Raw genomic sequence first — 16,023 nt, 5'->3', positions numbered from 1 at the left:
GGCGTGATCCTGGAGACCTGGGATCAAATCCCACGTCAGGCTCCCGGTGCATGGACCCTGCTTTTCCCTCTGCCTGTGTCTCTGCCTCTCTCTCTCTCTGTGTGTGACTATCATAAATAAAATTTAAAAAAAAATTTTAATTCATCTCTCTTTCAAAGTTCTGCACATATATTTGTGCTTTCATAAAAGCTGCCTCGATTTTCCACCATCCTTTCCCTCACCCTGGGAGGATAGCTAAGGCAATTTTCACATTCCATCTTGTAATAAAATTATTTGTATGCTTGTCCTCTCCAGGCCTCACCCTCAACCTAGCTGTGAGGTCCCTGAAGGGCAGCAACCTTATCTTAGTCATCTTTGCATTCCCGGCTGTTCCTCGCATAATCAGTATTTTTAAATAATATTTAGAAGTGAGTTATCCTTTCGAAATGCCTACATGGAATTACACCAGATAGGATTTGTACAAAAGCAAACAAACTCAACCCCTTAAATGTGCACGTATTCGATAACTTGAGGAATTAAGGAAATAATTTGGTAAACATCAGCATTCCACACGTACCAATGGACTCTAGGAGCCACATTGTGGTATTAATATCAAGTAGTTTCTTACATATTTTCCTAAGGGCAGAGGAAATGACTAAAAGGTAGCACCTGCTCCTGAACTTACTGCTGCAAAGCCAGGGAGGCAGCCTCCGGGTCAGGCTACCTGGCAGCACCACCTCTGGCACTCGTCTGCCCCCTTCTGGCTAAAACTCAGATGCCACCGTCTCAAATAAAAGTAAAAAGAAAAAGGTTTTTTTTAATTTTTAAAAATTTACTTATTCACGAGAGACACACAGAGAGAGGCAGAGATACAGACAGAGGGAGAAGCAGACTTCTTGCGCAGAGCCTGATGCAGGACTTGATCCTGGAACCCTAGGATCTTGACCTGAGCCCAAGGCAGACACTCAACCACTGAGTCACCCAGGTGCCCCTAGAAAAAATATTTTTTATTTTTTATTTTTTTTATTTTTATTTTTTTTGAAAAAAATATTTTTTAAACTGCACGAACAGGTAGGTACCCAATCTTTTATACCAGCTGGGGAGGAAAATCTGTGAGAGGAACTATTGTGATGATAACCCAGCTAGACTTTGGAAATACATCAGTAGATCTCACTTTGATGGGCAGGAATCCATGAGTTAGAAGATGGCTATCTGCCCTTAAAATGCTTATTATTTTCCTCAGAACCTTTAGATAAATGAATCTTTCTGCTACATGTAAAATTGTGCTACAAAAAGTTGTTTCAACTTAACTGAATTCATTGGTGTAAAATGAAATAGGCATGTGAACTTGGAGACTGTCACTCTAAGCAGAGATGGAAAGGGGTAACGTGTTGGGGATGTACTAATTTAGCAGAGATTTTGCCCCTTTTTTAAGTAGGTCCACAGAACTCAAGGCCCTGAGATCAAGAGTTGGACACTTAGCCAACTGAGCCACCCACATCCCCAGAGATTTCCTTTATTTTTTTTTTTAAGATTTTATTTATTTATTCATGATAGAGAGGAAGAGAGGCAGAAGCAGGCTCCACGTGGGGAGCATGCCTTGGGACTCAATCCCGGGACTCCAGGATCACGACCTGGGCCAAAGGCAGGCACTAAACTGATGAGCCACCCAGGGATCCCCGAGATTTCCTTTAAAAAAACTCTTAGAGGGATCCCTGGGTGGCTCAGCGGTTGAGTGCCTGCCTTTGGCCCAGGACGTGATTCTGGAGTCCTGGGATCGAGTCCCGCGTCGGGCTCCCTGCAGGGAGCCTGCTTCTCCCTCTGCCTGTGTCTCTGCCTCTCGCTCTGTGTCTCTCATGAATAAATAAATAAAGTATTTTAAAAATAAAATAAATAAAATAAAATAAAATAAAATAAATAAAATAAAATAAAATAAAATAAAATAAAATAAAATAAAATAAAACTCTTAAGAGTGACGCCTGGGTGGCTCAGTGGTTTAGCACCTGCCTTTGGCCCAGGTCGTGATCCTAGAGTCCAGGGATCGAGTCCCACATCGGGCTCCCTGCAGGGAGCCTGCTTCTCCCTCCGCCCATGCCTCTGCCTCTCTCTCTCTGTGTGTCTCTCATGAATAAATAAAATATTTTTTTTAATTTTTTAAATAAAAATAAAATAAAAAACTCTTAGATAGGAGTGCCTGGCTGGTTCAGCTTGTGGAGTATCTGCCTTTGGCTCAGGTCATGATCTCAGGGTCCTGGATCGAGCTGCATTGGGCTCCCTGATCAGTTGGGAGTCTGCTCCTCCCTCTGCCTCTGTCTTTCCCTGTCTCTTCATACTCTGTCTCTGGCTTTCCCTCTCTCAAATGAATAAATAAAATCTTGGGGGAAAAAAAAAGCCACCTTGGCCTTCCAGGAAAAACAGCTGATGAAAGAGCCCATTACCTTGGGAGGAAAAAACCCTTCCTGATGCTCACCAAAATTCACTACCAGGAGAAAAACATACCATTTCATCTGTGCTGAAGTCAGGGGAATATCTATATGACAGAACTTCAGAGAAAGTAATCAGATATTCAGTTACTTTGGCCAAGGAATGAGGATGCCAGGAGCACTTGGCATGCTAGCAGGGAGTGGCTGAGCATGGCAGGACAAGGTGGAGACAGGGAGCAAAGTGGGGTCTGGACCAGGTGAGGGGAGAAGGCTTATTTCTGCCTCAGCCCAGCAGCAGCTGAAAAATGCCACTTGCCCCTTCTGCATCCATCCTGCCTACAAAGAGTAGGTATGGAATCAAGCTTGATTTAAATCTGTTAACAAAAGCAATCAAATATAGCTTTCCCTTACTACCAAAGCCCATAATCCTGACCCAGAGGACATCATTCAAACCCAATTCCGGTAGAAAACCCCTTCAGAAGAAAAGGAAAACCACTTTAATTCAGGGAGCCACTTCCATTCCTACTTCTTCTCCAACCCCACCCAACTAGAGGTACACCCCAAGCACATTACTGAGCTCTGTGGGGCTGTAGCTGCAACAAATCAGAGAAAACGGGAGGGACAAAGCAGCCAGGTGGTGACTTTCCAAAACCCAACTCCAGTCCTAGGATCCTGATGAGGAGGAGAACATTCCAGGCAGACAATTGAGAAAGGCATAAGTTATGGAATGAAAAGGCTGGAGATGAGTACTGAATCCATCCTCTTTAGGCAACCGAAGAGCACAAAGGGAGAATGCAACCTTTAATTCAAGGGCAAGAGGAAAGATCTCAACAAAGCCCAGGTAAACAATGAGGGGCTTCCAGGGAGATCAGGTTATTTTTCAGCAAAGCCCAAGCCCAGAAAAGAAGCAGCCACATATACATGTGAATAAGCAGACACAAACACAAAGAGAAAAATTCCACAATGGGACCTATGCAAAAGTACCACAGGGAGGGGAAAAAGAAAAGGAACACAGGGTGCAGAAGGTACATCAGGAGAGAACCCCAAGAACAAGTAGAGAAGATAATAAGGAAGTAGAGGACTTTACCACCACCATAAACCAATTAGGCCTAAAACACACACAGAACCCTCCACCCAACAACAGCAGAATATATATTTTTCTCAAGTGCCCACAGAACATTTCTCCAGGATAGGTAATACCTGAGGCCAGAAACAAATATAACTAAGATTGAAATCATATATCTTTTCCAATAACGATGAAATAAAACTAGAAATCAAAAGAAGAAAAAACAATGGGAAAATTCACAAATATGTGGAAAACAACAGTCTTAAACAACTAATGGGTCAAAGAAGATACCGTAAGGGAAATTAGGAAATAACTTGAGACAAATGAAAACAAAAACACAACATATCAAAACTTATGAGATGTCACAAAAGCAGCACTGAGAGCTAATTTAAAGCTATAAATACTTACATTATTAAAAAGGATTTCAAGCCAACATCTTAAACTCCACATGCTAAAGAACTAGGAAAGGGCAGCCCGGGTGGCTCAGCAGTTTAGCACCGCCTTCAGCCCAGGGCGTGATCCTGGAGACCCGGGATCGAGTCCCACACTGGGCTCCCTGCATGGAGGCTGCTTCTCCCTCTGCCTGTCTCTCTCTCTCTCTCTCTCTCTCATGAATAAATAAATAAAACCTTTAAAAAAATAAAAAATAAAGAACTAGGAAAAAACAGAACAAACTACCCCAAAGGTAGCAGAAGGCAAGAAATAACAAAGATCAGAGCAGAGCTCAATGTAATAGAGCAAAACAAAAAAGAAAAACCAACAAAACCAACAGGTGGTTCTTTGAAAAAAAAAAAGAAAAAAAAAACTGACAAACCTTTACTTAGATTCACTATGAAAAAGACTAAATAAGTTCAGAAATTAAAGAAAGGACACTACCACTGATCTTACAGAAATAAAAAGGATTATAAGAAAGTACCATGGGGCACCTGAACAGCTCAGTTGGTGGACTAACCAATTCCTGATCTCATGTCTTGATCTCAGGGTTGTGAGTTCAAGTCCTACATTGAGCATGGAGCCTTCTTAAAACAAAAACAAAAACAAAAACAAAAACAAAAACAGGGGCACCTGTGTTGTTCAGCTGGTTAGGCATCTGACTTCAGCTCAGGTCATGACCTCCAGGTCCTGGGATAGAGCTCCATGTCCAACTCCATGCTCAGTAGAGTGTCTGCTTCTCCCATTCTCTCTGCCCCTCCACCAGCTCATGTTCACCTGCTCTTGCTCGCTCTCTCAAAAAAATAAATAAAATCTTTAAAAAAAATAAATAATAAGATCAATAAATAAATAGAAAGTACTATGGACAATTACACACCAACAAATTGGATAAACTAGATTATTATTTTTTTTAAAGATTTTATTTATTTATTTATGATAGTCACACAGAGAGAGAGTTTGGCAGAGACACAGGCAGAGGGAGAAGCAGGCTCCATTTAGGGAGCCCGACGTGGGATTCGATCCCGGGTCTCCAGGATCGCGCCCCAGGCCAAAGGCAGGCGCCAAACCACTGTGCCACCCAGGGATCCCGGATAAACTAGATTAAATGAACAAATTCTCAGACACACACAATCTACCAAGACTGAATCATGAAGAAATAAGAACTCTAAATGAATCTAAAATAAGGGGACTGAATCAATGTTCAAAAACCTCTCAACAAAGAAAAGCACACCAAATGGCTTCGCTAGGGAATATACTAAGACATTTCAAGAAAAATTAATACCAATACTTCTCAAACTCTTCCAAAAAACTAAAGAGGAGGAAAACTTTCTAACTCATTCTATGAAGCCAGTATTACCCTGATACAAAAGTCAGACAAAGAAAATACAAGAAAAGAAACCTACAGACCAATATCCCTGATGAATTTTTTTTTTTTTTTTTTCCCTGATGAATTTTTTTGAGCGAGAGCAAGAGCAAGGATGAGTGTTCTCAAGCAAGGGGAGGGAGCGAGAAAAGAAGGAAAGAGAGAATCCCAAGCAGACCCCACACCCAGCGCACAGCCCAATGCAGGTCTCAATCTCACAATCTGAGATCATGACCCAAGCCAAAATCAAGAGTCGGACACTTACCAACTGAACCACCCAGGTGCCACATCCCTGATGAATACTGATGCAAAAACCCTTGACAAAATATTGACAAACCAAAATCAGCAGCATATTAAAAAGATTATACTCTACAGCCAAATGGAATTTATTCCTGAGATGCAAGGATGGTTCAATACATGAAAATCAATCAAAGTAATATACTGTATTAACAGAATGATAGAAAAAATCTACATGATCATCTCAAATGATGCAGAAAAAAATTTGATAAAATTCAACACTTCTCATGATATAACTCAACAAACTAGGAATAGACACAAACTATGTCAACATAATAAAGGCCATACATGAAAAGCCCCCAGCTGACATAATACTCAATGGTGAAAGACCATTTCAAACAGGGAGATCAGGAACAAGACAAGAATGCCTATTTTTGCCACCTCTATTCACCTTAGTGCTGGAAGTCTTAGCCAGAGCAATGAGGCATGAAAGAGAAATTAAAAGTATTCAAGTAGAAAAGGAAGAAGTAAAATTATCTTTGCAGATGATATGATCTTATAATCAGAAAATCCTAAAGATTCCACAAAAAACCTGTTAGAACTAATAAGTGAGGGGCGCCTATGTGGCTCAGTCAGTTAAACATCTGCCTTCAGGTCAGGTCATGATCTTGGGGTCCTAGGATCAAGGACCACATCGGGTTCCCTGCTCAGTGGAGGGAGTGCCTGCTTCTCCCTCTCCTTCTGACTGCAGCTCCTCCTGCTTGTGCTCTCTCTCTCCCTGTCAAATGAATGGATAAAATCTTTAAAAAAAAATAAAAAATAACTTTTTTAGTTTTTAAAACTGAGAAGAGAGTACTTCAAAGATTTAACCTAGGAAAGAGAAGAAATTTGAGGCTATAAATGTTTTATACTCTTAAGGAAATTACATATGCTTTCCTTAACAGAATCTAAGGTGGGGCACCTCGCTGGCTCAGTTGGTAGAGCAAGGGACTCTTGATCTTGGGGTTGTGAGTTTGAGCCCCATGCTGGGTGTAGAGATTACTTTTAAAAATAAACTCTTGAGATGCCTGGGTGGCTCAGCAGTTTGGCGCCTACCTTTGGCCCAGAGTGTAGTCCTGCGGTCTAGGGATCAAGTCCCACATCGGGCTTCCTGTATGGAGCCTGCTTCTCCCTCTGCCTGTGTCTCTGCCTCTCTCTCTCTGTGTCTCCCATGAATAAATAAATAAAATCTTAAAAAAAAAAAAAAAAAAAAAAACCTCTGGGAGGGTGTGCCTGGGTGATTTGGCTGGTTAGGTGTCTGTCTTGGGCTCAGGTCATGATCTCAGGGTCCTGGGAACAAGCCCAGCATTGGGCTCCCAGCTCAGCAGGGAGTCTGTTTCTCCCTCTCCCTCTGCCCCTGGCTCCTGCTGTCTCTCTCTCATTCTCTCTCAAATGAATAAATAAAATCTTTAAAAAAAAAAAAAAAAGACTATGGGGAGAGTTGGTGAAGAGCTCAAATAGACCAGAGAGAACACAACATATAGGGAGAGGGGAAACGGAGAGCTGATGGACAGATATCTGAAGTTCTCAAAGATGGAAAAAAAATAATTTAAGAAATTTTCTAGAAATGGAGAAACACATGAATCAACAAATAAAAAAAGTTCACACTATGTTCCAGAAAAATATTTTTTCCCAAACTAAAAAATAATCTAGTGAAGTAACTAAACTATAAAGCAAAAGAAAGAATCTTATAAGCCAGGAGTCAGCAAACTATGAGCCAGCAGGGCAAATCATCACCTGGTTTTGTCATAAAGTTTTATTGGAAAAAGAGAAGCCCAAATCTTTACTACTCAGCCCTTTACAGAATACGCTCGCTAACTCCTGTTTTAAATATTCAAAGAAAAGAAACTTACTATCAAAAAAAAAGAAAGAAAGAAGCAAGCCAGTCTCATACTGATTTGCAAAATATAGTTGGCAGAGAAGAGGAAGCAAGGTTTCTAGATTCTAAAGGAAAAAGTGTGATCTAAAAATTCTAAAAGCAGCTACTGTCTTCTACATGTAAAAGCAATAGAAAGACATTCTTTACTACACTGAGGATATATATATATATCTGTTATCTATATATATATAATCCCCATGCCCTTCCTGAGAGGAAGAAAATCTACTTGAAAACAGAATCCTGGGCAGCCCCGGTGGTGTAGCGGTTTAGCGCCACCTGCAGCCTGGAGTGTGATCCTGGAGACCCTGGATAGAGTCCCACATCGGGCTCCCTGCATGGAGCCTACTTCTCCCTCTGCCTGTTCCTCTGCCCCTCTCTCTCTCTGTGTCTCTATGAATAAATAAAATCTTTAAAAAAAAAAAAAAAAAGAAAGAAAAGAAAACAGAATCCTGGTTATGAAGAGAAGCCTTAAAGAATTAACAAATGGTGAAAATACTGGCTGAAAAGTCTAACAGAGCACTGAATCCATTTAAACAAGATATTGAGCATAAATAAACAATTACTGGCAATTACTGTAGAAAACAGTTATATAAAGATAAAATATTAACAAATGTGAAAATTTTCTAAATTTAGAAATTTAAATAGAAAAGCCATGTGATAAAAAAATTAATAATCTGAAAATTAATAATGGATAATTTGATAGCATATCATGATTAAAATTCTATTTTAATCCCCAGGCCCCATGACTGGGTGGCTTATTCAGTTGTCTGTCTTCTGCTCAGGTCATGATCCTGGGGTCCTGAGATCGAGCCCCACATCCGACACTGTGCTCAGTGGGAAGTCTGCTTCTCCCTCTCTTTCTGCCCCTACCCACCACTCGTGTGCGCTATCTCAAATAAAAATCTTTAATACAAAAATTTCTAGGGGCGCCTGCATGACTTAGTCTGTTAAGTGCCATGCACATCAGTGCACGCAAGCTCTCTCAAATAAAAAAAATCTAAAAAAATAATCTAGACTATGCAATCTTCTAGATTGGTGGGGAAGAGGGACGATAGAAAACAGGAGGAATTAAAGCACACTAACTGGGGGTTAGATGATGTTTTATTTAAGAGGCTGATAAATTGAGAGAGAGTTTATTATAATTTGAAATCCTAAAAAAAAAAAAAAGAAAAGAAATCCTAAGTCACTAGAAAAACTAAAGTCAAGTTATCTATCTTTCACATCATCTGTGAGGGATAAAAACAAAATAGAAAAAGAAACATAAGGCAGAAAATATAGAGACGTACAAGACTGAAAATTTCTGTTAAATAAAAACTAAATGGGATAAAGTCACTTACTTAAAAAGTACAAGGATTAGTTTTAAAAAAATCAAAGTTCGGAGTGCCTGGGTGGCTCAGTGGTTGAGCATCTGCCTTTGGCTCTGGGCGTGATCCTGGAGTGCTGGGATCGAGTCCCACATCGGACTTCCTGCACAGAGCCTGCTTCTTCCTCTGCCTGTGTCTCCGCCTCTCTCTGTCTCTCATGAATAAATAAATAAAATCTTTAAAAAAAAATCATGGAAAGCTTAAAGGTTAAAAAAAAAAGGAAGGGGTGAAGCCATACTAAAGCAAGTACAAACAAAAAAGAAGGCAGAGGTTGTAATATTCATACCCAAGCTGAACTGCAAGCAGAAAGCATTCAAAGGGGCCATGACAATATTTGATAAAAATGTTCCTTAAGAAAAAAAAAAAAAAAAATGTTCCTTAAGGGACGCCTGGGTGGCTCAGTGGTTGAGCATCTGCCTTTAGCTCAGATTTGCGTGATCCCAGAGTCCGGGAATCAAGTCCCACATTGGGTTTCCAGCATGGAGCTGCTTCTCCCTCTGCCTGTGTCTCTGCCTGCCTCTCTCTCTCTCTCTCTCTCTCTGTCTCTCATGAATAAATAAATAAAATCTTAAAAAAAAAAAAGTTCCTTAAAACCTAACAGAGTAATAAGGAAAAACCAAAGCTTTCCAATCATTTCTCTGATGCCAACACAACCACGATACTAAAACCTGACAAAGATATTTGCTAGTGAGATCTCTATGAAAAAATTCTAAATATCAACAAATATCCAGTAGCACATTAACACCCACACACTTGTGCGTGCGCAAAGACACCTCACAAACATGTGGAGCTTGTTCTTGAGTTGTCAGAATAATATAATATTAGGAATGCTATTAGTATGATTTCACATATTAGTAGATCAGAGGAAATAAAAATCATATTTGACAAGGGTCAAAAGTAAATGTAAATTTTACCTCAAAAAAAGAGAATCATAAGCCAATAATGAACTCTAGTTATCGATATGAAAGCTGAAGAAGTGTCCTGTTATCTAGAAGTTACTCTGAAATGCATCCCAAACAGAACCTAGATGGATTGAGATGGCTGGGTGGCTAGATTCATGACAAAACAAATGTGGTAAAATGCTAAGCCAGGATCTAGATGGTATGTTTGTTTTACATTTATCTCAACTTTTCTGTATGCTTGAAAATATTCACATAAACTATTGAAAAAAGACCACCACCATAAAGTTACAACTTAACTTTCAAACTACATAATTTAACCCACATTAAGACCCTCAAAAGGTTGAAGATTTGGAAAGCCTTACCTTTGTGAAGAGGTGTGCACAAAGACAAGACAGGGCCCACACTTACCTACAGACTGAGAGGTGAACGCCGCCACAATCTGGGGAGAGGCCAGGGCTTCCAGCCTGTTCTTCAATGCCTCCAAGTGCACACATTTTTCTGAGTAGTCTGGTGTATCAACAAGCATCATTAAGCTGTTCTGCATACCTGTCAGCTTGGCAGAAATCACAGCTATGTCCTATAAAAAAAGCCAGAATAGAGAATATTTATTTTAAAAGACCTCAGGGACTTCAATTAAGAATGGACAAAATAGGGATGCCTAGGTGGCTCAGTCAGTTGCCTTCGGCTCAGGTCATGATCCCAGGGCCTTGAGCTCAGTCAGTTGCCTTTGGGCTCCCTGATCAGCGGAGAGTCTGCTTCTCCCTCTCCCTCTACCCCTCTCCCCGCTCACTCTCAATCTCTCTTATTTAATAAATAAAACCTTAAAAAAAATGGACAAAATACAGGAGAAGGAAATTCATATAAGAAAATGCCCCATAAACATATTATGTTCAATATTATTGGTAGTCCAATCAATGGAAATTAAAATTAAGAGTTGTCCTCCTAACAAAGTGGAAAACCCTGGAAAAATATAATGGCTATTATTGGTGAGGGTGTGAAGAAAAAAGTCTGATACCATAAATTTATATTGATTTTCTAGAAGGCAATTTAGAATATAATAGCTATATTATATATATCAGGTCGTGATCCTGTCAGTGAAGCAGAAGATACTAACTCCAGGTGGAAAGACCCAGAGCAATTGCAGATCTTCCCAACCTATGCCTACATGTCTCCATGCACTGCTTTTTACTAATCCCTTGTGGTTTCGAGGAAAGAACCTTCTCATTTGTTTCTCCAAACCTCAAGTGCCTGCCTACCCAGACTTTGTGACATCCCCTAGGCAAATGACCTACTTGAGTCTTAAATGTCTCCTCGATATCGGCACTTAGTGTGCTCCACTTGTCTGCTTCTTGAAGAGACTCGGCGGCAAGCTGCATTCTGGACTTTACCTGGTCAATTTCCACCAGTACCTACAGGAGAAATGAGAGGTCAAAAACTAGGGAAGTGGTAGTTCCTTTACCTCTACCTTCCCCCAGTGACTTGAAACTTAAGCATCATGGCATGCTCCTGCCTTTAGGGAGCTTCCGTGCCCCTTCCGACACCAAATGCGTGGCTACATTGTACAGCGGGTGCTGAAGAGAGATGTACACACCAAAAGAACCAGAAAAAAAGAGTATTTTGAGTGTTGGATAGAATTTTGAGATAAGGTCGTTCGTGAGTAAGCCTTCCAAATACAAGAATCAGTATTTAAGAGAGGAGCCAAAATACCTGCATCGATTGAGATGTATCCTGTTCAAATTTTTTAATGTCCTCCTTGACAAGGATCATTTGTTCTTTTAGGAAAGACGCCTCCTGTTTAAGGGCTTCAACATCACGGAGCACTTTGGGCATGTTCTGAAGAGCCTGGTGACTTGTTTCTGTAGCAAGAACCCAAGAACAAAAGATAAAAATCGGACCAGTCACCAGGGAAAAAGATGAATAAATCCGAAGACAGGAAGAGAATTTTCCACAAAGCACTACCAACCACACAGTTTTCTGAGCCTGTGGAAGATGGGGAGTGGACAGGAGGTGGGCTGAGAGGTGGGCTCTGCCAAGACCGTGTCCTCCCCAGTCTTATGGGTGAGGGCCATGTGATATGACAAGGAAGGAACCATCAACCTGACCCAACATTAATGCTTTTCCACCACTGAGTTAAATTAAAACTCCTTTTGTGAGGAGAGAAAATGAAAGAAGCTGACACTGGGTAAATGTCAGCTACGTGCCAGGTGCTTTACAAACATTCTACATTTAATGTCCACAGAAATCATTAGCAGCCACCTCTTACAAATAAGGAAACTGAGACTCAGAGAGGTTGAGTAACTTCCCTAAGATTTCGCAGAGCTGAAACCCAGCCTTACGTGGCTCTGACCCCAATGTCTGCATTCCACAGTCTTCAAAATTGAGTCCACAGACTACCAGTGTCAGCTGGGCACAGGTAGCAGGTCCCTAAGCATCTGCCAGTTTCTTATTTAACAAGTCTGGTAGGAGATCAGGTGAGATTAAGAAAGCTGCTTTTTTTTTTTTTAAGATTTTATTTATTTATTCATGAGAGACACACAGAGAAACACAGAGACGTAGGTAGAGGGAGAAGTAAGGTTCCCTGTGGGGAGCCCGATGAGAGACTTGATCCCAGGAACCCTGATCATGACCTGAGCCAAAAGCAGATGCTCAACCACTGAGCCACCCAGGAGCCCCAAGAAAACTGCATTTTTTACAATATTTTTTTTAAAGATTTATTTATGGGCAGCCCTGGTGGCGCAGCAGTTTAGCGCCGCCTGCAGCCCAGGGCGTGATCTGGAGACCCTGGATAGAGTCCCACGTCGGGCTCTCTGCATGGAGCCTGCTTGTGTCTCTGCCTCTCTCTCTCTCTCCCTGCATCTCTATGAATAAATAAATAAAAATCTTTAAAAAAAATAAAGATTTATTTATTTATTTATGATAGACAGAGAGAGAGAGAGAGAGAGGGGCAGAGACACAGGCAGAAGGAGAAGCAGGCTCCATGCTAGTAGCCCAACGTGGGACTTGATCCCGGGACTCCAGGATCACGCCCTGGGCCAAATGCAGGCGCTAAACCACTGAGCCACCCAGGGATCCCCGAAAACTGCATTTTTTAACAGATGTCTGAAACACGGAATACAACTTGAACATCTTTGCAAACTATGATGTGTTGTGTGGATTTGGGAGAGTTAACAGCATGCCCCTCTAACCCTTTAAAGGGCAATTCATCGGGGAATCAACCAAATTAAGTCCAGCATCTCCTGCTCTACCAGTGCGATGAATGGAACCTTAACATCTTAAAGAAGTATTTCAGGAAACTGTTTATTCAGCTGTGCCATAAAATAATGTTTCCAGCATGGCCTGGGTAAAGTTCTAAGGCTAAGAAAACAAAGAATAGTGATTTCTTCTGCACAGAGACTGACTTTTAACAATGCTGACTTTTAATAATTGTTACAGCCCCAGCCTTCTGCCTGCTAAACCCCAAAGTCACTCTTCAGTACCTGCTGTTCCCTGTATACCTTTTTCCTTCTCCACAACCACCCCCCCCCCAAATTTAGGCCACTCTTTTTTCCATTTTAAAACTATCATTTGGGGATCCCTGGGTGGTGCAGTGGTTTGGCGCCTGCCTTTGGCCCAGGGCGTGATCCTGGAGACCCGGGATCGAATCCCACGTCGGGCTCCTGGTGCATGGAGCCTGCTTCTCCCTCTGCCTGTGTCTCTGCCTCTCTCTCTGTGTGTGACTATCATAAATAAATAAAAATTTAAAAAAAAACTATCATTTGCAGTGAGAATATCTGGGAGGGTAAGGGCTAGATTTCACTGAGAGGAGGAATGGGACCACTCTCTTAGATGATTGTAACATTCTACTTCCTGACAGAGGTTTGAGTTATCCTAGCTGCCTACATTTGTCAAAATTCATCATATGCATCAGGTAAGATTTGTGCATCTCACCTTATATAAATTATTTTATGTAGTTAAAAAAAAAAGAGCTGTAACAAGTACTGAATTCTATTATGTTTAGAGTACCAACTGAAATGAACAGGAGTAAAGTATACTGATGTCTGCAACTCATTTTGAAATACATCAAAAAATCAGATGGATGGGGATCCCTGAGTGGCTTGGCGGTTGGGCATCTGCCTTCGGCTCAGGGTGTGGTCCTGGGTCCGGGGAGGAGTCCTGCTTCGGGCTCCTTGTGGAGAGCCTGCTTCTCCCTCTGCCTATGTCTCTGCCTCTCTCTGTGTCTCTCATGAATAAATAACTAAAATCTTAAAAATAATAATAATAATAATAATAATAAGATGGAGAATGGAAAGGAGGATAGGTAAATGGGCAGATTTGTGATAAAGCAGGAGTAGTAAATTGTGACTTGTAGAATCTAGGTAGAGGGCATATGGATGTTCACTACAAATTCTCTCAACGTTACTGTATGTTTGGCACCTCTGCCCACAATTGTTCAAGTCAAGAACCTGCTATCATTCTTTATGTTCTCCCCCTCTCATCCCTCATTTCAATCCATCAGCAAGTTCTTTCCATTCTTCCTCCTAAAAATATCTTAAATCTACCCGTTTCTCACCATACAGTGAGGTTATGCCAGTGGTGCCATAACCCCAGTTGAAGCCACTATGATGACAGTCCACTCTTCTGAACAGTTGCCTTCAGAATGGAGACAGAAATCAATCCATGTCCCTCCTCTGCGTAAAAATCCTCCAGTACCTTCCCATGACACTCATTTTAAGTCAAATACAAACTCTATAATGTGACATTAAAATCCCTGCATGATCTGGTCCTTGTTTGGGGTTTTTTTCCCCTGCCCCCAACTTGGCCTGTTAACCCATCCAACCTGGGTTATGGGTCTTGTTCCACCCAGTATCTCTGGAACCTGGAAAACAGTTTGTGTCCAATAAATATTAGGGCACAAATATGTGAAGGCTCCAATTTGGAGTCTTCAACATCCCCTCCTTGAACCTTTGCTATAACTTCTCTTCACTGCAGACTTGAGCCCTTGTCTCACCTTCCATAAAAATAAACCTTTAAACCTCGGAAGATGGGGCAGCCCGGGGGCTTAGCGGTTTAGCGCCGCCTTCAGCCCAGGGCCTGATCCTGGAGACCCAGGATCAAGTCCCATGTCAGGCTCCCTGCATGGAGCCTGCTTCTCCCTCTGCCTGTGTCTCTGCCTCTCTCTCTCTCTCTGTATCCCATTAATAAAAATTTTTAAAAAAATCTAAAAAAATAAAATAAAATAAAATAAAATAAAAAATAAAATAAAATAAAATAAAATAAAATAAAATAAAATAAAATAAAATAAACCTCAGAAGACTTCCCACTGTCTAAGGTATGAAATCTCAACTCTGGAGGATGACCAAAAAGAGGGTGCCTGGGTGGTTCAGTAGACCAAGTGTCTCACTCTTGATTTCAGCTCGAGTCATGATCTCAGGGTCATGGAACTGCTTCCAATTCTCTCTCCCTCTGCCCCTCCCCTCCTCCTCACACACCTGTGTTTGCATTCTCTCTCTAAAAGAAAAATAAAATGATGGCCTGTAAGGCCCTTTCACAGTTTGATCCCAATCTATTTTTCTGTCTTATCTTCAGAAGTCTCACCATGCCCCCACACCCCATGAGAGTGTGATCCTCTAATACTAATACTAATGATTATGTTTGCTGATGTTACAGAGGGAGCTCTGTTTGAACTTTTCACTCTTCCGTAGACTGGCGAGGCCTTTTTATACCCACATGCCTCTGCATGTGCCATTCTTTCTCCGTTTCATACCAGAGAGGTAGCAAGGTATAACGGATAAGAGCCTGAGCTCTGGGAACCAAATATTTGGGTTGAAATCCAAACGAGCAACATGATGCTGGGTCGGTTACTTCACTCAGCCACAGACTCTACAGCTATAAAGTGGGAATAGTAACTGGGCCTACCTCTAAGGATTAGTGCCAGGTTTAAATTGGATAATTATGCTGAAGGGAGCAACATTAACATTTTGGCCAGGACAGTCCATCGTGCCAAACCATCCTAAGCAATGCGGAACACTAAGCATCCCTGGGCATTCCCACTAAACGTCCAACCATTGTGACATTCCTCACCATTGCAATGAGTAAAAACACTCCCAACAACTTCGAGATATTCGGGGGACGGTGAAGGTGTTAGGAGGCAACATTACCACCCGTCCTTTGAGAACCACTTAGTTAATCCATGTCAAGCATTTAAGAGTGTCTGACACATATGAAGGGCTCAAATACTGCTATCCTATTATTATCAATGTCCTCCCCCTCTTTGCCCCATGAAGTCTTCCTTCAAGACCTTACACAGGCAGGAAAGAAAGGTGCGTGCCTCTCCCAGGCTAGAGGTAATGACACACTTCT

At 41.3% G+C, this 16,023-nt stretch overlaps 1 protein-coding gene across 2 annotated transcripts in view; it reads right to left on the bottom strand.

Annotated features, from left to right (window-relative positions):
* Positions 1–16,023, bottom strand: part of COG7 (component of oligomeric golgi complex 7) — a 78,294-nt gene that overhangs the window by 61,481 nt on the left and 790 nt on the right. For both annotated transcript variants that reach the window (XM_025416184.3, XM_035717623.2), the window contains exons 2-4: positions 11,392–11,540; positions 10,977–11,093; positions 10,093–10,261 (exon numbers count right to left, since the gene is read on the bottom strand). In XM_025416184.3, coding sequence (XP_025271969.1) covers positions 10,093–10,261; positions 10,977–11,093; positions 11,392–11,540 — 435 coding nt within the window. The remainder of the gene's footprint in view (positions 1–10,092; positions 10,262–10,976; positions 11,094–11,391; positions 11,541–16,023) is intronic.

This window comes from Canis lupus, chromosome 6, assembly GCF_003254725.2.
Source record: "Canis lupus dingo isolate Sandy chromosome 6, ASM325472v2, whole genome shotgun sequence".
In the NCBI taxonomy this organism is placed as follows: domain Eukaryota; kingdom Metazoa; phylum Chordata; class Mammalia; order Carnivora; family Canidae; genus Canis; species Canis lupus.
Note: the sequence above shows the minus strand (reverse complement) of the source record. Positions and strands in the feature narration are given on the sequence as shown.